General features: G+C 45.8%; 1 protein-coding gene across 7 annotated transcripts in view; it reads right to left on the bottom strand.

The window, feature by feature from the left end:
* Positions 1 to 255: 255 nt before the first annotated feature.
* tfe3a (transcription factor binding to IGHM enhancer 3a) overlaps positions 256 to 23,111 on the bottom strand; it is an 86,108-nt gene continuing 63,252 nt past the window's right edge. For 3 of the 7 annotated variants that reach the window (XM_055891061.1, XM_055891062.1, XM_055891063.1), the window contains 5 exons: positions 16,961 to 17,084; positions 11,701 to 11,757; positions 11,497 to 11,572; positions 5,252 to 5,420; positions 256 to 3,180 (listed from right to left, as the gene is read on the bottom strand). In XM_055891061.1, the coding sequence (XP_055747036.1) occupies positions 2,737 to 3,180; positions 5,252 to 5,420; positions 11,497 to 11,572; positions 11,701 to 11,757; positions 16,961 to 17,084 (870 nt within the window). In that variant the 3' untranslated portion in view covers positions 256 to 2,736. The remainder of the gene's footprint in view (positions 3,181 to 5,251; positions 5,421 to 11,496; positions 11,573 to 11,700; positions 11,758 to 16,960; positions 17,085 to 23,111) is intronic. The other 4 variants (XM_055891067.1, XM_055891068.1, XM_055891066.1 and 1 more) reach the window with 3 other exon arrangements.

Below are 23,111 nucleotides of genomic sequence, written 5' to 3'. Positions count from 1 at the left end.
GCTCAGACTGGTTCTCCCGTGGGACTCTTTAAAAAACATAACTCATCTATTCAACACGTCTACCAATGAAAAGTGCTGCACTGTGACGTATCCCAAAGCGCCCCCCTATTTCCTATATACTGCACTCCAGTAGTATCCAGTGTAGGGAATAGGGTGCTATTTGGGATACACAGACAGTTAATCTGTCTGTTTCAACACAGAATAATGCCATCCCTTTTTGTTTTGCAGAGTTACACAAATGCTGAGGTCTCATCGTTACATACAAATAATTGTTTTTTTAATTTCTTATATTTGTATCTTTCTGAACTGTTTTTACATTGAAACACCCAACTCCTGTTTATCTATCTATCATATAGACCAGGGATGGGCAACTCCAGTCCTCGGGGGGACTGATTGGAGACACAGTCCCAGATAAACCACCCGACTTCAATAATCAACTAATCATTATCGTCGGTTTAGAATGCAATTAGTTTAAATCAGCTTTGTTTGCAACCGGGAGGTCCGTGGGGCGACGCACAATTGGCATAGCGTCGTCCGGGTTAGGGAGGGTTTGGCCGGTAAGGATATCCTTGTCTCAGTATGTAAAATGTAATAAAATGTATGCACTCTACTGTAAGTCGCTCTGGATAAGAGCGTCTGCTAAATGACTAAAAAATGTAAATGTAAAAAAAAAAATGCTTGCTAAGGATGGAGAGAAAAAAATCGAGACCCAAATCAGACCCCTGAGGATTGGAGTCCCCACACCTCTAGCTGGCCAATCCCTGGTCTAGAGTGCATGTCATTCACAGAATATCCAATAAAAATAAATAAAAAAACAGACATAAAAATAGGTTAATGTCAATGTAACGCGTATCACCTACTCTCAAGTAGTCTGCAATTCATTTGGGATCCTTTTAAGGATTTCTGGAACCTTCCTGCCAGGATTTCTGGAACCTTCCTGCCAGGATTTCTAGAAAACCTGGGGACTGGAATTTTGCAAATCCTAGACTAAACTAAGACCTTTGACCCCGACTCTGTGATTGATGGACGAGGCCATGCATGGTATGTGGAGGCTCCATCCCAGTCCTCTGATAGGCTTAGGGCCTTAAGTCGTGTTCCAGATGAACTACATTGCAGACTGACTGATCTACACATAACCTTGTGTCTTAAACAATTACTAGGAGCTAGGGTCTAGGAGCCAGGGTCTAGGGTGTAGGAGCCAGGGTCTAGGTGCCAGGGTCTAGGTGCCAGAGTCTAGGAGCCAGGGTCTAGGAGCCAGGGTCTAGGAGCCAGGGTCTAGGAGCCAGGGTCTAGGGTCTAGGAGCCAGGGTCTAGGGTCTAGGAGCCAGGGTCTAGGGTCTAGGAGCCAGGGTCTAGGGTCTAGGAGCCAGGGTCTAGGGTCTAGGAGCCAGGGTCTAGGAGCCAGGGTCTAGGAGCTAGGGTGTAGGAGCTAGGGTCTAGGAGCCAGGGTCTAGGAGCTAGGGTCTAGGAGCTAGGGTCTAGGAGCTAGGGTCTAGGAGCCAGGGTCTAGGAGCCAGGGTCTAGGAGCCAGGGTCTAGGAGCCAGGGTCTAGGAGCCAGGGTCTAGGAGCCAGGGTCTAGGAGCTAGGTTGTAGGAGCCAGGGTCTAGGAGCCAGGGTCTAGGAGCTAGGGTCTAGGAGCTAGGGTCTAGGAGCTAGGGTCTAGGAGCTAGGGTCTAGGAGCTAGGGTCTAGGAGCTAGGGTCTAGGAGCTAGGGTCTAGGAGCTAGGGTCTAGGAGCTAGGGTCTAGGAGCTAGGGTCTAGGAGCTAGGGTCTAGGAGCTAGGGTCTAGGAGCTAGGGTCTAGGAGCTAGGGTCTAGGAGCTAGGGTCTAGGAGCCAGGGTCTAGGAGCCAGGGTCTAGGAGCTAGGGTCTAGGAGCTAGGGTCTAGGAGCTAGGGTCTAGGAGCCAGGGTCTAGGAGCCAGGGTCTAGGAGCCAGGGTCTAGGAGCCAGGGTCTAGGAGCCAGGGTCTAGGAGCTAGGGTCTAGGAGCCAGGGTCTAGGAGCTAGGGTCTAGGAGCTAGGGTCTAGGAGCCAGGGTCTAGGAGCCAGGGTCTAGGAGCCAGGGTCTAGGAGCCAGGGTCTAGGAGCCAGGGTCTAGGAGCCAGGGTCTAGGAGCCAGGGTCTAGGAGCCAGGGTCTAGGAGCCAGGGTCTAGGAGCCAGGGTCTAGGAGCCAGGGTCTAGGAGCCAGGGTCTAGGAGCCAGGGTCTAGGAGCCAGGGTCTAGGAGCCAGGGTCTAGGAGCCAGGGTCTAGGAGCCAGGGTCTAGGAGCTAGGGTCTAGGAGCTAGGGTCTAGGAGCTAGGGTCTAGGAGCTAGGGTCTAGGAGCTAGGGTCTAGGAGCTAGGGTCTAGCGTCTAGGAGCTAGGGTCTAGGAGCCAGGGTCTAGGAGCCAGGGTCTAGGAGCCAGGGTCTAGGAGCTAGGGTCTAGGAGCTAGGGTCTAGGGAAGTGTCTCCCAAACTCGGTCCTCAGGATCCTAAAGGATGCACGTTTTGGTTTTTGCCCTGGCACTACACAGTGGATTCAAATAATCAATGAACCATAACGCTTTGATCATTTGAATCAGATGTGTAGTGTTAGGGCACAAACCAAAACGTGTACCCCTTTAGGATCTCGAGGACCGAGTTTGGGAAACGCTGGTCTAGGGGTTGGTTTTGGACTCAGCCCAGGCACAGGTCTTCCTCCATGCATGAAGCTGCTCTTGCCTAGCAGTGTAAGGCCTAGGGTCCTTTAACTCAGTCACAAGTCCTCCTCCATGCTGAAGCTGCTCCTGCGGCTGGAGGTCTTGGAGGCTCCTGGGGAGATGGAGGAGAGCAAGGGCTCTCGGGCCCACACCGGGGACATCCCTATCCCCCCATGGTCCATCAAGATGTCCCCAAGACCCATGTCCGGTAGCAGGGAGGAGTGGAAGGCTGCGGCAGACGGGTCGTCCAGCTCAGAGAAGCCCAGAGGAGAAGCTATGTTCATCAGGCCAACCGGCGAGGCCGAGGGGGGTGGAGACAGAAAGGAGGGGGAGGTGGCCTGAAGGCCTGGGCCACCACTCAGGGACAGGAGGGTCTTGGAGAGGTTGTCGCCCGTGCTGGGGTCCAGGGATTGTGATAGGCTGAGGTGTGAGGAGGAAGAGCCCTGGGAGGAGGAGGCGGGGGTGGAGAGGCCGTGGAGGCAGGCCTGCATCTCTAGCTCCTGTAGAGAGAAACAACAACGGTCGACACTTCAATTTAGTTCATGACACCATTTTTACAACAATTTGCGTCATGCCTAAGAACAGCCCTTAGCTGTGCATTATTCATGATAATGCATAGATTCTCATGCCTAAATCCTTAATTAATGTACAGTAGAAATAGTAGAGGCCCTAGCACACTGCCCTGGGGGACGCCACGGATTATTGATTTCGCCTGAGACAATTTACTTCTAGCACTAACCAAAGAAACAAGATCATTCAAATATCACACGTAAGTAACTAACAGCCTTCCTTTCAGCATACTGATTGACTACCAGCCTTCCTTTCAGCATACTGATTGACTACCAGCCGTCCTTGCAGCATACTGATTGACCACCAGCCTTCCTTGCAGCATACTGATTGACTACCAGCCTTCCTTTCAGCATACTGATTGACTACCAGCCTTCCTTTCAGCATACTGATTGACTACCAGCCTTCCTTTCAGCATACTGATTGACTACCAGCCTTCCATTCAGCATACTGATTGACTACCAGCCTTCCTTTCAGCATACTGATTGACTACCAGCCTTCCTTTCAGCATACTGACTGACTACCAGCCTTCCTTTCAGCATACTGATTGACTACTAGCCTTCCTTTCAGCATACTGATTGACTACCAGCCTTCCTTTCAGCATACTGATTGACTACCAGCCTTCCTTTCAGCATACTGACTGACTACCAACCTTCCTTTCAGCATACTGATTGACTACCGGCCTTCCTTTCAGCATACTGATTGACTACCGGCCATCCTTTCAGCATACTGATTGACTACCAGCCTTCCTTTCAGCATACTGATTGACTACCAACCTTCCATTCAGCATACTGACTGACTACCAGCCTTCCATTCAGCATACTGATTGACTACCAGCCTTCCATTCAGCATACTGATTGACTACCAGCCTTCCTTTCAGCATACTGATTGACTACCAGCCTTCCTTTCAGCATACTGACTGACTACCAGCCTTCCTTTCAGCATACTGATTGACTACTAGCCTTCCTTTCAGCATACTGATTGACTACCAGCCTTCCTTTCAGCATACTGATTGACTACCAGCCTTCCTTTCAGCATACTGACTGACTACCAACCTTCCTTTCAGCATACTGATTGACTACCGGCCTTCCTTTCAGCATACTGATTGACTACCGGCCATCCTTTCAGCATACTGATTGACTACCAGCCTTCCTTTCAGCATACTGATTGACTACCAACCTTCCATTCAGCATACTGACTGACTACCAGCCTTCCATTCAGCATACTGATTGACTACCAGCCTTCCATTCAGCATACTGATTGACTACCAGCCTTCCTTTCAGCATACTGACTGATTGACTACCAACCTTCCTTTCAGCACACTGATTGACTACCAGCCTTCCTTTCAGCATACTGATTGACTACCAGCCTTCCTTGCAGCATACTGATTGACTACCAGCCTTCCTTGCAGCATACTGATTGACTACCAGCCTTCTATTCAGCATACTGATTGACTACCAGCCTTCCATTCAGCATACTGATTGACTACCAGCCTTCCTTGCAGCATACTGATTGACTACCAGCCTTCCTTTCAGCATACTGACTGACTACCAACCTTCCATTCAGCATACTGATTGACTACCAGCCTTCCTTTCAGCATACTGATTGACTACCAGCCTTCTATTCAGCATACTGATTGACTACCAGCCTTCCTTGCAGCATACTGATTGACTACCAGCCTTCCATTCAGCATACTGATTGACTACTAGCCTTCCATTCAGCATACTGATTGACTACCAGCCTTCCTTGCAGCATACTGATTGACTACCAGCCTTCTATTCAGCATACTGACTGACTACCAGCCTTCCATTCAGCATACTGATTGACTACCAGCCTTCCATTCAGCATACTGACTGACTACCAGCCTTCCATTCAGCATACTGACTGACTACCAACCTTCCATTCAGCATACTGATTGACTACCAGCCTTCCTTGCGACATACTGATTGACTACCAGCCTTCCTTGCAGCATACTGATTGCCTGTTTGACGTTATTTTCCTAACCTGTATGCGTAGCAGTAGGCTGCGGTTGCTGTGCTCCAGTTTCCTCTGTCTGGTCTCCACCTCCTTGGCTCTCTGCTGCTCCTTCTGCAGCCTCCTGATGTAGTCCACAGACGCCTTCAGGATGGTGCCCTTGTTCCAACGCGTCTCCCTGTCTCCGTAGCACGGGGGTCAGTGAGGAGAAAGGAACAGCGAGGTGATTAGATACCATGTTGTAGCAGGGGGGGGGGTCAGTGAGGAGAAAGGAACAGCGAGGTGATTAGATACCATGTTGTAGCAGGGGGGGTCAGTGAGGAGAAAGGAACAGCAGCATGATTAGATACTATGTTGTAGCAGGGGGGGTCAGTGAGGAGAAAGGAACAGCAGCATGATTAGATACCATGTTGTAGCAGGGGGGGTCAGTGAGGAGAAAGGAACAGCAGCATGATTAGATACCATGTTGTAGCAGGGGGGGTCAATGAAGAGAAAGGAACAGCGAGGGGATTAAATATGAATAGTAGCAGGGGGGGTCAGTGAGGAGAAAGGAACAGCAGCATGATTAGATACCATGTTGTAGCAGGGGGGGTCAGTGAGGAGAAAGGAACAGCAGCATGATTAGATACTATGTTGTAGCAGGGGGGGTCAGTGAGGAGAAAGGAACAGCAGCATGATTAGATACTATGTTGTAGCAGGGGGGGGTCAGTGAGGAGAAAGGAACAGCGAGGTGATTAAATATGAATAGTAGCGGGGGGGTCAGTGAGGAGAAAGGAACAGCAGCATGATTAGATACTATGTTGTAGCAGGGGGGGGTCAGTGAGGAGAAAGGAACAGCAGCATGATTAGATACTATGTTGTAGCAGGGGGGGGTCAGTAAGGAGAAAGGAACAGCAGCATGATTAGATACTATGTTGTAGCAGGGGGGGGTCAGTGAGGAGAAAGGAACAGCAGCATGATTAGATATTATGTTGTAGCAGGGGGGGTCAGTGAGGAGAAAGGAACAGCGAGGTGATTAAATATGAATAGTAGCAGGGGGGGTCAGTGAGGAGAAAGGAACAGCGGCATGATTAGATACCATGTTGTAGCAGGGGGGGTCAGTGAGGAGAAAGGAACAGCAGCATGATTAGATACCATGTTGTAGCAGGGGGGGGTCAGTGAAGAGAAAGGAACAGCAGCATGATTAGATACCATGTTGTAGCAGGGGGGGTCAGTGAGGAGAAAGGAACAGCAGCATGATTAGATACCATGTTGTAGCAGGGGGGGTCAGTGAGGAGAAAGGAACAGCAGCATGATTAGATACTATGTTGTAGCAGGGGGGGTCAGTGAGGAGAAAGGAACAGCAGCATGATTAGATACTATGTTGTAGCAGGGGGGGCCAGTGAAGAGAAAGGAACAGCAGCATGATTAGATACTATGTTGTAGCAGGGGGGGTCAGTGAGGAGAAAGGAACAGCAGCATGATTAGATACTATGTTGTAGCAGGGCGGGTCAGTGAGGAGAAAGGAACAGCAGCATGATTAGATACCACGTTGTAGCGGGGGGGGGGGGGGGGTCAGTGAGGAGAAAGGAACAGCAGCATGATTAGATACTATGTTGTAGCAGGGGGGGTCAGTGAGGAGAAAGGAACAGCGGCATGATTAGATACCATGTTGTAGCAGGGGGGGTCAGTGAGGAGAAAGGAACAGCAGCATGATTAGATACCATGTTGTAGCAGGGGGGGCCAGTGAAGAGAAAGGAACAGCGAGGTGATTAAATATGAATAGTAGCAGGGGGGTCAGTGAGGAGAAAGGAACAGCAGCATGATTAGATACCATGTTGTAGCAGGGGGGGGGGTCAGTGAGGAGAAAGGAACAGCAGCATGATTAGATACTATGTTGTAGCAGGGGGGGTCAGTGAGGAGAAAGGAACAGCAGCATGATTAGATACTATGTTGTAGCAGGGCGGGTCAGTGAGGAGAAAGGAACAGCAGCATGATTAGATACCACGTTGTAGCGGGGGGGGGGGGGTCAGTGAGGAGAAAGGAACAGCAGCATGATTAGATACTATGTTGTAGCAGGGGGGGTCAGTGAGGAGAAAGGAACAGCGGCATGATTAGATACCATGTTGTAGCAGGGGGGGTCAGTGAGGAGAAAGGAACAGCGGCATGATTAGATACCATGTTGTAGCAGGGGGGGGGGGGTCAGTGAGGAGAAAGGAACAGCAGCATGATTAGATACCATGTTGTAGCAGGGGGGGCCAGTGAAGAGAAAGGAACAGCGAGGTGATTAAATATGAATAGTAGCAGGGGGGTCAGTGAGGAGAAAGGAACAGCAGCATGATTAGATACCATGTTGTAGCAGGGGGGGGGTCAGTGAGGAGAAAGGAACAGCAGCATGATTAGATACCATGTTGTAGCAGGGGGGGTCAGTGAAGAGAAAGGAACAGGAGCATGATTAGATACCATGTTGTAGCAGGGGGGGTCAGTGAAGAGAAAGGAACAGCGAGGTGATTAAATATGAATAGTAGCAGGGGGGTCAGTGAGGAGAAAGGAACAGCAGCATGATTAGATACCATGTTGTAGCAGGGGGGGGTCAGTGAGGAGAAAGGAACAGCAGCATGATTAGATACCATGTTGTAGCAGGGGGGGTCAGTGAGGAGAAAGGAACAGCAGCATGATTAGATACTATGTTGTAGCAGGGGGGGTCAGTGAGGAGAAAGGAACAGCAGCATGATTAGATACTATGTTGTAGCAGGGGGGGTCAGTGAGGAGAAAGGAACAGCAGCATGATTAGATACTATGTTGTAGCAGGGGGGGTCAGTGAGGAGAAAGGAACAGCAGCATGATTAGATACCATGTTGTAGCAGGGGGGGTCAGTGAGGAGAAAGGAACAGCGAGGTGATTAAATATGAATAGTAGCGGGGGGGTCAGTGAGGAGAAAGGAACAGCAGCATGATTAGATACTATGTTGTAGCAGGGGGGGTCAGTGAGGAGAAAGGAACAGCAGCATGATTAGATATTATGTTGTAGCAGGGGGGGTCAGTGAGGAGAAAGGAACAGCGAGGTGATTAAATATGAATAGTAGCAGGGGGGGGGGTCAGGGGGTCAGTGAGGAGAAAGGAACAGCAGCATGATTAGATACCATGTTGTAGCAGGGGGGGTCAGTGAGGAGAAAGGAACAGCGAGGTGATTAAATATGAATAGTAGCAGGGGGGGTCAGTGAGGAGAAAGGAACAGCGAGGTGATTAAATATGAATAGTAGCAGGGGGGGGGTCAGTGAGGAGAAAGGAACAGCAGCATGATTAGATACCATGTTGTAGCAGGGGGGGTCAGTGAGGAGAAAGGAACAGCGAGGTGATTAAATATGAATAGTAGCAGGGGGGGTCAGTGAGGAGAAAGGAACAGCGAGGTGATTAAATATGAATAGTAGTGGGGGGGGTCAGTGAGGAGAAAGGAACAGCGAGGTGATTAAATATGAATAGTAGCAGGGGGGGTCAGTGAGGAGAAAGGAACAGCAGCATGATTAGATACCATGTTGTAGCAGGGGGGGTCAGTGAGGAGAAAGGAACAGCGATGTGATTAAATATGAATAGTAGCAGGGGGGGTCAGTGAGGAGAAAGGAACAGCGAGGTGATTAAATATGAATAGTAGCGGGGGGGTCAGTGAGGAGAAAGGAACAGCGAGATGATTAAATATGAATAGTAGCAGGGGGGGTCAGTGAGGAGAAAGGAACAGCAGCATGATTAGATACCATGTTGTAGCAGGGGGGGGTCAGTGAGGAGAAAGGAACAGCGAGGTGATTAAATATGAATAGTAGCGGGGGGGTCAGTGAGGAGAAAGGAACAGCGAGGTGATTAAATATGAATAGTAGCAGGGGGGGTCAGTGAGGAGAAAGGAACAGCGAGGTGATTAAATATGAATAGTAGCAGGGGGGGTCAGTGAGGAGAAAGGAACAGCGAGGTGATTAAATATGAATAGTAGCGGGGGGGTCAGTGAGGAGAAAGGAACAGCGAGGTGATTAAATATGAATAGTAGCAGGGGGGGTCAGTGAGGAGAAAGGAACAGCAGCATGATTAGATACCATGTTGTAGCAGGGGGGGGTCAGTGAGGAGAAAGGAACAGCGAGGTGATTAAATATGAATAGTAGCGGGGGGGTCAGTGAGGAGAAAGGAACAGCGAGGTGATTAAATATGAATAGTAGCAGGGGGGGTCAGTGAGGAGAAAGGAACAGCGAGGTGATTAAATATGAATAGTAGCAGGGGGGGTCAGTGAGGAGAAAGGAACAGCGAGGTGATTAAATATGAATAGTAGCAGGGGGGGGGTCAGTGAGGAGAAAGGAACAGCGAGGTGATTAAATATGAATAGTAGCAGGGGGGGTCAGTGAGGAGAAAGGAACAGCAGCATGATTAGATACCATGTTGTAGCAGGGGGGGTCAGTGAGGAGAAAGGAACAGCGATGTGATTAAATATGAATAGTAGCAGGGGGGGTCAGTGAGGAGAAAGGAACAGCGAGGTGATTAAATATGAATAGTAGCGGGGGGGTCAGTGAGGAGAAAGGAACAGCGAGATGATTAAATATGAATAGTAGCAGGGGGGGTCAGTGAGGAGAAAGGAACAGCAGCATGATTAGATACCATGTTGTAGCAGGGGGGGGTCAGTGAGGAGAAAGGAACAGCGAGGTGATTAAATATGAATAGTAGCGGGGGGGTCAGTGAGGAGAAAGGAACAGCGAGGTGATTAAATATGAATAGTAGCAGGGGGGGTCAGTGAGGAGAAAGGAACAGCGAGGTGATTAAATATGAATAGTAGCAGGGGGGGTCAGTGAGGAGAAAGGAACAGCGAGGTGATTAAATATGAATAGTAGCGGGGGGGTCAGTGAGGAGAAAGGAACAGCGAGGTGATTAAATATGAATAGTAGCAGGGGGGGTCAGTGAGGAGAAAGGAACAGCAGCATGATTAGATACCATGTTGTAGCAGGGGGGGGTCAGTGAGGAGAAAGGAACAGCGAGGTGATTAAATATGAATAGTAGCGGGGGGGTCAGTGAGGAGAAAGGAACAGCGAGGTGATTAAATATGAATAGTAGCAGGGGGGGTCAGTGAGGAGAAAGGAACAGCGAGGTGATTAAATATGAATAGTAGCAGGGGGGGTCAGTGAGGAGAAAGGAACAGCGAGGTGATTAAATATGAATAGTAGCAGGGGGGGGGTCAGTGAGGAGAAAGGAACAGCGAGGTGATTAAATATGAATAGTAGCAGGGGGGGTCAGTGAGGAGAAAGGAACAGCGAGGTGATTAAATATGAATAGTAGCAGGGGGGGTCAGTGAGGAGAAAGGAACAGCGAGGTGATTAAATATGAATAGTAGCAGGGGGGGGGTCAGTGAGGAGAAAGGAACAGCGAGGTGATTAAATATGAATAGTAGCAGGGGGGGTCAGTGAGGAGAAAGGAACAGCGAGGTGATTAAATATGAATAGTAGCAGGGGGGGGTTTAGGGGAATGGAACAGTGATGTTGCAGTTAACAATTTAAGCATCTATAGGTAATCTATATAGGTTATTCAATCTACAGTCTGTCATGATTGAAAAATCATGACCTTGAGAACAGCAAATGTGTTATCTGCTCTATATCATTTCTGTCCATACTCACAGGTCACTAGATTTGGGTTAGGGTAAAATAAGGGCGAGGGTTAATTTCTGTCCATACTCACAGGTCACTAGATTTGGGTTAGGGTAACTAAGGGTCAGGGTTCATTTCTGTCCATACTCACAGGTCACTAGATTTGGGTTAGGGTAACTAAGGGTCAGGGTTCATTTCTGTCCATAGTGTTAGGTTCTAATTCTCAGAGTAATTAACTCAATGGACACTATGAAAGCTTAACCAAGTTTAATTCTTCCCAGAAGATACATACAGCTTCATTAGACAAAAAAATTATTTCACACAAGCACTGATATTTAACCATTCCTCCTCGGCTGAGTCTCCTCCTACCCATCTGTACAAACATTGTTCTTCACTGCTAGGCATGACACTAGTGATACGGGCCTTACACTTTTATTTCTCCCTTAACGTGACGGGTCACTAGATTTGGGTTAGGGTAAGTGAGGGTTAATTTCTGTCCATAGGAACTCACAGGTCACTAGATTTGGGTTAGGGTAAGTGAGGGTTAATTTCTGTCCATAGGAACTCACGGGTCACTAGATTTGGGTTAAGGTAACTAAGGGTTCATTTCTGTCCATAGGAACTCACATGTCACTAGATTTGGATTAGGGTAACTAAGGGTTAATTTCTGTCCATAGGAACTCACGGGTCACTAGATTTGGGGATGAGAGCCCCCAGTTCCTTGATGCGATCGTTGATGTTGAACCTCCTCCGTCTCTCAACTAGGAAGAACCCATAACATGCCAACATTACCACCAAGGTGCTGTTAAAAAATTTGTTAGACGTAATAAAATACATTTATAAAATATAGGCATCCCCATTGGCAGTAAATGTGTTAATCTATACTCACTCTGGTTATGATTGTCCTTTTTCTGTCGCTCCTTCATCATAGCTTTAGCCTCCACCACTAGAAGAGACATTTAATATTAGCAGTCATGGATTAAGACAGCTTGAAGCAAAAATACAAAGAGATATATAAACAAGAAAAATAAAGAATTCATTCATTACTTTATGCATGTTTAGAATGTCTAAAATAACAAAACAAACTACAAGTCATAAGACACATAACATATGGTGCTGTACTGGTGATATTAGATATACTGAGTGTACAAAACATTAGGAACAGCCCCCCCCCCCCCCCTTCCCAGATTCACCTGGTCAGTCTATGTCAAATGCCAGTAAAGTTGAAAAAGGCCACATCCAAATGGAGAGAGTGAGGAATCTAATCAATTGGGCTCGCGATTTGAGCAGCGGTCTAAGGCACTGCATCTCAGTGCTAAAGGCGTCACTACAGACACCCTGGTTTGAATCCAGGCTGTGTCACAACCGGCCGTGATTGGGAGTCGCATAATTGGCCCAGCGTCGTCAGGGTTTGGCCGGGGTAGGCCGTCAAAGTAAATAAGAATTGGTTCTTAACTGACTTGCCTAGTTAAATAAAGGTTAAATAAAACATACATATTTAATAGAAATTGCAGAAAGGAAGTGGAGAAAGTCAAAGTTGCACGTCCATTATGATAGGCTGAGAGAGCAACTTGGCGTATATAACAAGGCCATTAGAAATGCCAGACGGGCTCGTTTTTCTAACTTGATCACTATTAATCAGAGAGCGTTCTTCTCCACCATTGATGCCCTGATAAATCCTACCCCACGCAAACCTATGTGAACTTTCCTCCACATCTAAATGTGATGAGTTTGTGGCATATTTCAGAGATAAGATAACCAACATTAGGCTGGGTATCAGTCAAGACGTGATGAGAAGTTTAATGATTTGTGCCCGAGCCTACCACACAAAGGCACGATGGATTTATTTTCCCTGGTTGACACAGACATGCTCAGGAAAGTGATGTCACAATTTAAGCCTTCTACCTGCCTTCTCGATTCCTATCCCCACCACCTTCTTCAAAACAGTTTTTAGTTGCATATCTGAAGAAGTGCAAGCTATTGTTAATCTCTTCTTGTTCACAGCCACTTTCCCCACGGCACTAAAAACTGATACGGTGAAACCCCTTCTGAAGGAAAGTAATTTAGATTCTTCAGCTCTTAGGATTTTCAGATTTTTTTTTTGTGCCAATCTCCAACCTTCCACTTTTAAGCAAAATTCTGGAGAAATTGATTTTCAAACACATAAATGATTTTTTGAAGAGTCTACTGTATTTGAGAGAAAAAAAATCCAAATTAGGTTTCTGTGCTCACCACAGCACAGAGACAGCCTTAGTTAGTGGTAAATGGTCTTAGAGCCGACACAGATGCCAAACAACTCTCTGTCCTTGTACTCTTTAAGTGCTTCATTCAACACTGGTGACCATGGTGTCCTTCTGGACAGACTGGAGAGGTGGGGTGTCCTTCTGGACAGACTGGAGAGGTGGGGTGTCCTTCTGGACAGACTGGAGAGGTGGGGTGTCCTTCTGGACAGACTGGAGAGGTGGGGTGTCCTTCTGGACAGACTGGAGAGGTGGGGTGTCCTTCTGGACAGACTGGAGAGGTGGGGTGTCCTTCTGGACAGACTGGAGAGGTGGGGTGTCCTTCTGGACAGACTGGAGAGGTGGGTTGTCCTTCTGGACAGACTGGAGAGGTGGGGTGTCCTTCTGGACAGACTGGAGAGGTGGGGTGTCCTTCTGGACAGACTGGAGAGGTGGGGTGTCCTTCTGGACAGACTGGAGAGGTGGGGTGTCCTTCTGGACAGACTGGAGAGGTGGGGTGTCCTTCTGGACAGACTGGAGAGGTGGGGTGTCCTTCTGGACAGACTGGAGAGGTGGGGTGTCCTTCTGGACAGACTGGAGAGGTGGGGTGTCCTTCTGGACAGACTGGAGAGGTGGGGTGTCCTTCTGGACAGACTGGAGAGGTGGGTTGGCCTCTCTGGACAGACTGGAGAGGTGGGTTGGCCTCTCTGGTCCAGTTCTAAATTGGTTTAGAACCTATTTAACCAGGTCAATTGTTTTTTTTTGTGAACATAACTCAGAGAAAATATATATCGATTTTGGGTCCGGTACTGTTCAGTTTCTATACACTGCATCCCGAAAGAATTCAGACCCTTTGACTTTTTGTTGCGTTACAATCTTATTCTAAAATGTATTAAATTGTTTCCCCCCCTCATGTATCTACACACAATAGCCCATAATGACAAAGCAAAAACAGGTATTTAGAATTAAAAAAATATAACATTTAAATAATTATTCAGACCCTTTACTCAGTACTTTGTTGAAGCACCTTTGGCAGCGATTACAGACTCAAGTCTTCTTGGGTATGACGTTACAAGCTTGACACACCTGTATTTGCAGAGTTTCTCCCATTCGTCTCTGCAGATCCTCACAAGTTCTGTCAGGTTGGATGGGGAGCGTCGCTGCACAGCTATTTTCAGGTCTCTCCAGAGATGTTCGATCGGGTTCAACTCCGGGCTTTGGCTGGGACACTCAAGGACATTTAGAGACTTATCCCAAAGCCACTCCTGCATTGTCTTGGCTGTGTGCTTAGGGTCGTTGTCCTGTTGGAAGGTGAACCTTCACCCCAGTTTGAGGTCGTGAGCACTCTAGAGCAGGTTTTCATCAAGGATCTCTCTGTACTTTGCTCCGTTCCTCTTTCCCTCGATCCTGACTAGTCTAACAGTCCCTGCCGCTAAAAAACATCCCCACAGCATGATTCTGCCACTGCCATGCGTTTGTGGCATTTGTGGTTCCAAACTTCTTCCATTTAAGAATGATGGAGGACACTGTATTCTTGGGGACCTTCAATGCTGTGGAAATGTTTTGGTTCCCTTCCCCAGATCTGTGCCTCGACACAATCCTGTCTCTGAGCTCTACAGACAATTCCTTCGACCTCAAGGCTTGGTTTTTGCTCTGACAATCACTGTCAACTGTGGGATCTTATATAGACAGGTGTGTGCCTTTCCAAATCATGTCCAATCAATTGAATTTATCACAGGTGGACTCCAATCAAGTTGTAGAAACATCAATGGATCAATGGAAACAGGATGCACCTGAGCTCAATTTCTAGTCTCATAGCAAAGCGTCTGAATACTTATGTAAATAACGTATTCGTTTTTTATTTTTAATACATTTGCAAACATTTCTAAAAAACGTTTTTCACTTTGTAATTATGGGGTATTGTGTGTAGATTGATGAGGGAAAACATTAATTGAATCAATTTTAGAATAAGGCTGTAATGAACATAATGTGGAAAAAGTCAACCAGTCTGAATACTTTCCAAAAGCAGCCTTTGGCAACGTTATCAGAAAGCACAGCATTGATTTTCACTGCTACGCAGGCGATACACAACTTTACATTTCTGTGAGGACAGACGCTGGGAGATGGGTAGCAAGTACAGGGAGTAAACATTAAATGAATAACGGACATAAACCGAAACAAGGACAGCGTCTGGACAAGAGGAAACATAACGACAATAATGCAGACACGGGGATGAAACTGAGGAGCAGACAGATATAGGGGAGGCAATCAATAAGGTAATAGAGTCCAGGTGAGTCCCATCAAGCGCTGATGCGCGTAAGGATGGGGACAGGTGTACGTAATGATGGGCCGCCTGGCTCCCGCGAGCGCCAGAGACGGGGAGCGGGAGCAGGCATGACACATTTCTGTGTCACCAGAGGATTTTAGCTCCATGGATAAATTATTAGACTTAAAATAGATTTAGATTTAAAATACTTGGATGGCTCACAACTTCCTCCAGCTAAATGAAGACAACAATGAGCTACTTATTGTTGGAGGAAAAGCACAGAGAGAGAATCTGGCCACATATTTTAATTCACGGGTAATAAAGATAAAACACCAGGTTAAAAACATACGTGTTATTAGATTCTGAACTCGGTTTCAAATCACACATTAGGAATGTGACCAAAATAACTTTTTACCACCTGAGGAACAATTCCAAGGTTTCTCTCTCAGGCTGATACAGAGAGACTCATCCTTCTATTAGAAGCAGGCTTGACTACTGTAATGCTCTCCTGTCTGGTCTACCCAAGAATGTCATTGGTCAACTGCAAAACATACAGAATGCTGCAGCCAGGGTACTGACCAAGACCAGACGGAGACACATCACACCGGGTTTTAAGGTCTCGGCACTGGCAGCTTGTGAGTTTTAGAATTAATTTTGAAATATTCTTCTATTGGTTTTTAAATCGATTGTGCACCCCAATACATGTCAGACATGCTTTTAAGTTATGTACCCAGTAGGTTCCTCAGGTCCACTGGCCTTTTAAATATCCCAGCCTATGACCAAGAGGCATAGAGAGACAGCCTTTTAACTATCCCAAAGCCTAGGACCAAGAGACATGGAGAGACAGCCTTTTAACTATCCCAAAGTCTAGGACCAAGAGACATGGAGAGATAGCCTTTCGTTACTATGCCCCCAGCTTCTGGAATAGTCTGCCAGAGAACCTGAGGGGGGGATGAAACTGTGGACATATTTAAAATAGATCTTAAAACACACCTTTTAAACTTTGTTTTTCCTTTTTTATCCTCTTAAATATTTCATTTATTTTATTTTAATTGTTTTATTTATTTATTTTCCTGTAAAGCACATTGTCTGAAAGCATTCCATGTCTGAAATGTGCTGTGTAAATAAAGCTTGATTTGATGTTCCTATTGTTTTGTACATTCCAAGTCTATATTACCAGAGATGAACTAGAAAGAGGGAATGACTGAGCGGAAGGCGGAGGCAGAGCTTTATGTTGAGAAACATATAGACGAGGACTGATGGCTCTGGTTGTGACTGACTGACTGGACAGGGGAAGTCTGGGTGAGCAATGCTGAGTAAGAACTTTAAAGAGAGAATGAGTGAGAGAAAAAGAGAGAGAGAGAGAATGAGAGCAAAATGGGGGAGGGAGAGAGATACAGAAAGACAGAAACTGAGCGAGAGACCGGGTAAGAGAGAGATAGACAGAGTAAGAGAAAAAGACAGTAAGAGAGAGAGAGAGAGAGACAGAGACAGAGTAAGAGATAGACAGCCAGGAAGTTGAGAGACAAGGAGAAAAAGAGAGAGATACAGAGACAGTTAAGAAACAGCTAGGGATTGAGTGTGATTTAGAGACCAGGCAGACGAGAGAAAGATAGAGATATGAGCGAGAGGGGGTACGGAAGGATAAAGGAGGAACTATTTACCGGTACCGGTTAACTCAGTCTTGATGGCGTGCAAGTCAGCAGGACAGGAGTTAGAGACGGGGATGGTTGGAGCAACCATCCCGCCACTGCTGTACACATCCAGCATGTTCCTTGACACTGGCAGCTGTACACACAACAACAACATTCGTAAGGTGTAAACAACAACAACAGCTTCCCAAATGTAGTACTTAGGCCTACTTTCTCCCTCATCCAATCAGAAGGCAGTAACAACAGAATGTGCTTTGATGTCAGAAGTCTAGGAGTCTCAACAAATGAAGACATAACTCCAGTGATAACTTCCCTGGAACGTTGATCGTGTGAATTCCAGACTCCGTCTAATGTCTACATATCAGACAAGGTTCGGGTTGCAAAAATTTTGTTAACTTTCCTAAAATGTCCTGGTTCTGCAGAAATCCTGGTTGGAAAATAGATTCCTGGAATCAGGAGGAAATAAAGAGAAAATCTGGAAACCATCAAACCAGGATTTATTTAAAAAAAATATATATATATATATTTTGTTGTGGGGGGAAAGTTACTGGATTATTTTGCAACCCTAGCCAAGGTATAACATGGTACTGATCTCTCACCTCTCTCTGCCCAGTGGACAGACTTCAACCTCTAATCAAATAGATGCTGTACATTATATTCATCCAAAACAGCACAAACAAAAAGCAACCCCTGACTGGTACACATCACTAAATGTACAAACAAAAAGCAACCCCTGACTGGTACACATCACTAAATGTACAAACAAAAAGCAACTCCTGACTGGTACACATCACTAAATGTACAAACAAAAAGCAACTCCTGACTGGTACACATCACTAAATGTACAAACAAAAAGCAACTCCTGACTGGTACACATCACTAAATGTACAAACAAAAAGCAACTCCTGACTGGTACACATCACTAAATGTACAAACAAAAAGCAACTCCTGACTGGTACACATCACTAAATGTACAAACAAAAAGCAACCCCTGACTGGTACACATCACTAAATGTACAAACAAAAAGCAACTCCTGACTGGTACACATCACTAAATGTACAAACAAAAAGCAACCCCTGACTGGTACACATCACTAAATGTACAAACAAAAAGCAACTCCTGACTGGTACACATCACTAAATGTACAAACAAAAAGCAACTCCCGACTGGTACACATCACTAAATGTACAAACAAAAAGCAACCCCTGACTGGTACACATCACTAAATGTACAAACAAAAAGCAACTCCTGACTGGTACACATCACTAAATGTACAAACAAAAAGCAACCCCTGACTGGTACACATCACTAAATGTACAAACAAAAAGCAACCCCTGACTGGTACACATCACTAAATGTACAAACAAAAAGCAACTCCTGACTGGTACACATCACTAAATGTACAAACAAAAAGCAACTCCTGACTGGTACACATCACTAAATGTACAAGCAAAATAAGAGTACATCTAAAAAGACAGAAGGAAAAATCCCCCCGAAACGATGAAATACCTGACTAAACTCAACTCACAATGCCAACAATACTTTGGGAGTCATAAAACACGGAACTCCATGGATGGACATGACACACAAATCTATAAAATAGACTGTGTGTCTTTCAGACTCCTTCCTCTTTTCCCATTGTCCCCACCGTGGCAGTGCTTACAGAGTATTAACATACCATAGAAGAACATTCAAATAAATCAATATAGAAAACATAGAAAGCTGGTATTTTAATATATACTTTGCCTTTCAGCAGACGCATTTATCCTAAGCGACTTACAGTCACGCGTGTGTACATTTCCCCCCACATATTATGATGTTAGAGGGTGGTGCTGGAGATGATGAATATTAAGTTGAACAACGGTGAATCAAATTAAATCAAGTTTATTTCATATAACCCTTCGTACTTCAGGTAATATCTCGAAGTGCTGTACAGAAACCCAGCCTAAAACCCCAAACAGCAAGCAATGCAGGTGTAGAAGCACAGTGGCTAGGAAAAACTCCCTAGAAAGGCCAAAACCTAGGAAGAAACCTAGAGAGGAACCAGGCTATGAGGGATGGCCAGTCCTCTTCTAGCTGTGCCGGGTGGAGATTATAACCTAGGAAGAAACCTAGAGAGGAACCAGGCTATGAGGGGTGGCCAGTCCTCTTCTGGCTGTGCCGGGTGGAGATTATAACAGAACATTTCCCCCCACATATTATGATGTTAGAGGGTGGTGCTGGATATGATGAATATTAAGTTGAACAACGGTGAAGTGTCCCTTTAACAGGCACCATGCAGAGTGTGTTAACAGGCACCATGCAGAGTGTGTTAACAGGCACCATGCAGAGTGTGTTAACAGGCACCATGCAGAGTGTGTTAACAGGCACCATGCAGAGTGTGTTAACAGGCACCATGCAGAGTGTGTTAACAGGCACCATGCAGAGTGTGTTAACAGGCACCATGCAGAGTGTGTTAACAGGCACCATGCAGAGTGTGTTAACAGGCACCATGCAGAGTGTGTTAACAGGCACCATGCAGAGTGTGTTAACAGGCACCATGCAGAGTGTGTTAACAGGCACCATGCAGAGTGTGTTAACAGGCACCACGCAGAGTGTGTTAACAGGCACCACGCAGAGTGTGTTAACAGGCACCACGCAGAGTGTGTTAACAGGCACCACGCAGAGTGTGTTAACAGGCACCACGCAGAGTGTGTTAACAGGCACCACGCAGAGTGTGTTAACAGTTTAACAGGCACCACGCAGAGTGTGTTAACAGTTTAACAGGCACCACACAGAGTGTGTTAACAGTTAACAGGCACCATGCAGAGTGTGTTAACAGGCACCATGCAGAGTGTGTTAACAGGCACCATGCAGAGTGTGTTAACAGGCACCATGCAGAGTGTGTTAACAGGCACCATGCAGAGTGTGTTAACAGGCACCATGCAGAGTGTGTTAACAGGCACCATGCAGAGTGTGTTAACAGGCACCATGCAGAGTGTGTTAACAGGCACCATGCAGAGTGTGTTAACAGGCACCATGCAGAGTGTGTTAACAGGCACCATGCAGAGTGTGTTAACAGGCACCATGCAGAGTGTGTTAACAGTTTAACAGGCACCATGCAGAGTGTGTTAACAGGCACCATGCAGAGTGTGTTAACAGGCACCATGCAGAGTGTGTTAACAGGCACCATGCAGAGTGTGTTAACAGGCACCATGCAGAGTGTGTTAACAGGCACCATGCAGAGTGTGTTAACAGGCACCATGCAGAGTGTGTTAACAGGCACCATGCAGAGTGTGTTAACAGGCACCACGCAGAGTGTGTTAACAGGCACCACGCAGAGTGTGTTAACAGGCACCACGCAGAGTGTGTTAACAGGCACCACGCAGAGTGTGTTAACAGGCACCACGCAGAGTGTGTTAACAGTTTAACAGGCACCACACAGAGTGTGTTAACAGTTTAACAGGCACCACACAGAGTGTGTTAACAGTTAACAGGCACCATGCAGAGTGTGTTAACAGGCACCATGCAGAGTGTGTTAACAGGCACCATGCAGAGTGTGTTAACAGGCACCATGCAGAGTGTGTTAACAGGCACCATGCAGAGTGTGTTAACAGGCACCATGCAGAGTGTGTTAACAGGCACCATGCAGAGTGTGTTAACAGGCACCATGCAGAGTGTGTTAACAGGCACCATGCAGAGTGTGTTAACAGGCACCATGCAGAGTGTGTTAACAGGCACCATGCAGAGTGTGTTAACAGGCACCATGCAGAGTGTGTTAACAGGCACCATGCAGAGTGTGTTAACAGGCACCATGCAGAGTGTGTTAACAGGCACCATGCAGAGTGTGTTAACAGGCACCATGCAGAGTGTGTTAACAGGCACCATGCAGAGTGTGTTAACAGGCACCATGCAGAGTGTGTTAACAGGCACCATGCAGAGTGTGTTAACAGGCACCATGCAGAGTGTGTTAACAGGCACCATGCAGAGTGTGTTAACAGGCACCATGCAGAGTGTGTTAACAGGCACCATGCAGAGTGTGTTAACAGGCACCATGCAGAGTGTGTTAACAGGCACCATGCAGAGTGTGTTAACAGTTTAACAGGCACCATGCAGAGTGTGTTAACAGGCACCATGCAGAGTGTGTTAACAGTTTAACAGGCACCATGCAGAGTGTGTTAACAGTTTAACAGGCACCATGCAGAGTGTGTTAACAGTTTAACAGGCACCATGCAGAGTGTGTTAACAGGCACCATGCAGAGTGTGTTAACAGGCACCATGCAGAGTGTGTTAACAGGCACCATGCAGAGTGTGTTAACAGTTTAACAGGCACCATGCAGAGTGTGTTAACAGTTTAACAGGCACCATGCAGAGTGTGTTAACAGTTTAACAGGCACCATGCAGAGTGTGTTAACAGTTTAACAGGCACCATGCAGAGTGTGTTAACAGTTTAACAGGCACCATGCAGAGTGTGTTAACAGTTTAACAGGCACCATGCAGAGTGTGTTAACAGTTTAACAGGCACCATGCAGAGTGTGTTAACAGTTTAACAGGCACCATGCAGAGTGTGTTAACAGATTAACAGGCACCATGCAGAGTGTGTTAACAGGCACCATGCAGAGTGTGTTAACAGTTTAACAGGCACCATACAGAGTGTGTTAACAGGCACCATGCAGAGTGTGCTAACAGCTTAACAGGCACCATACAGAGTGTGCTAACAGCTTAACAGGCACCACGCAGAGTGTGCTAACAGCTTAACAGGCACCACGCAGAGTGCCTGTTAAATCTCAACGGTTAATATGACCAACACTATCTACTATTCACAACAGGATCAACAGAATACAGTAATTAACACATTGTTAGCATGTCTACATCTCAGTGTCATTAATAAAATACAGTAATTAACACGTTGTTAGCATGTCTACATCTCAGTGTCATTAACAGAATACAGTAATAACCACATTGTTAGCATGTCTACATCTCAGTGTCATTAATAGAATACAGTAATTAACACATTGTTAGCATGTCTACATCTCAGTGTCATTAACAGAATACAGTAATTAACACGTTGTTAGCATGTCTACATCTCAGTGTCATTAATAGAATACAGTAATAACCACATTGTTAGCATGTCTACATCTCAGTGTCATTAATAGAATACAGTAATTAACACGTTGTTAGCATGTCAACATCTCAGTGTCATTAATAGAATACAGTAATTAACACGTTGTTAGCATGTCTACATCTCAGTGTCATTAACAGAATACAGTAATTAACACGTTGTTAGCATGTCTACATCTCAGTGTCATTAACAGAATACAGTAATTAACACGTTGTTAGCATGTCTACATCTCAGTGTCATTAACAGAATACAGTAATTAACACGTTGTTAGCATGTCTACATCTCAGTGTCATTAACAGAATACAGTAATTAACACGTTGTTAGCATGTCTACATCTCAGTGTCATTAACAGAATACAGTAATTAACACGTTGTTAGCATGTCTACATCTCAGTGTCATTAACAGAATACAGTAATTAGCACGTTGTTAGCATGTCTACATCTCAGTGTCATTAATAGAATACAGTAATAAACACATTGTTAGCATGTCTACATCTCAGTGTCATTAACAACAGAATACAGTAATTAACACGTTGTTAGCATGTCTACATCTCAGTGTCATTAATAGAATACAGTAATTAACACGTTGTTAGCATGTCTACATCTCAGTGTCATTAATAGAATACAGTAATAAACACATTGTTAGCATGTCTACATCTCAGTGTCATTAACAACAGAATACAGTAATTAACACGTTGTTAGCATGTCTACATCTCAGTGTCATTAACCGAATACAGTAATTAACACGTTGTTAGCATGTCTACATCTCAGTGTCATTAACAGAATACAGTAATTAACACGTTGTTAGCATGTCTACATCTCAGTGTCATTAACAGAATACAGTAATAAACACGTTGTTAGCATGTCTACATCTCAGTGTCATTAACAGAATACAGTAATAAACACGTTGTTAGCATGTCTACATCTCAGTGTCATTAATAGAATACAGTAATTAACACGTTGTTAGCATGTCTACATCTCAGTGTCATTAACAGAATACAGTAATTAACACGTTGTTAGCATGTCTACATCTCAGTGTCATTAATAGAATACAGTAATTAA

The sequence above is a fragment of the Salvelinus fontinalis genome, chromosome 31 (genome assembly GCF_029448725.1).
Source record: "Salvelinus fontinalis isolate EN_2023a chromosome 31, ASM2944872v1, whole genome shotgun sequence".
Lineage (NCBI taxonomy): Eukaryota > Metazoa > Chordata > Actinopteri > Salmoniformes > Salmonidae > Salvelinus > Salvelinus fontinalis.
The sequence above is the reverse complement of the archived record's forward strand: the minus strand, read 5'-3'. Positions and strand labels throughout refer to the sequence as shown.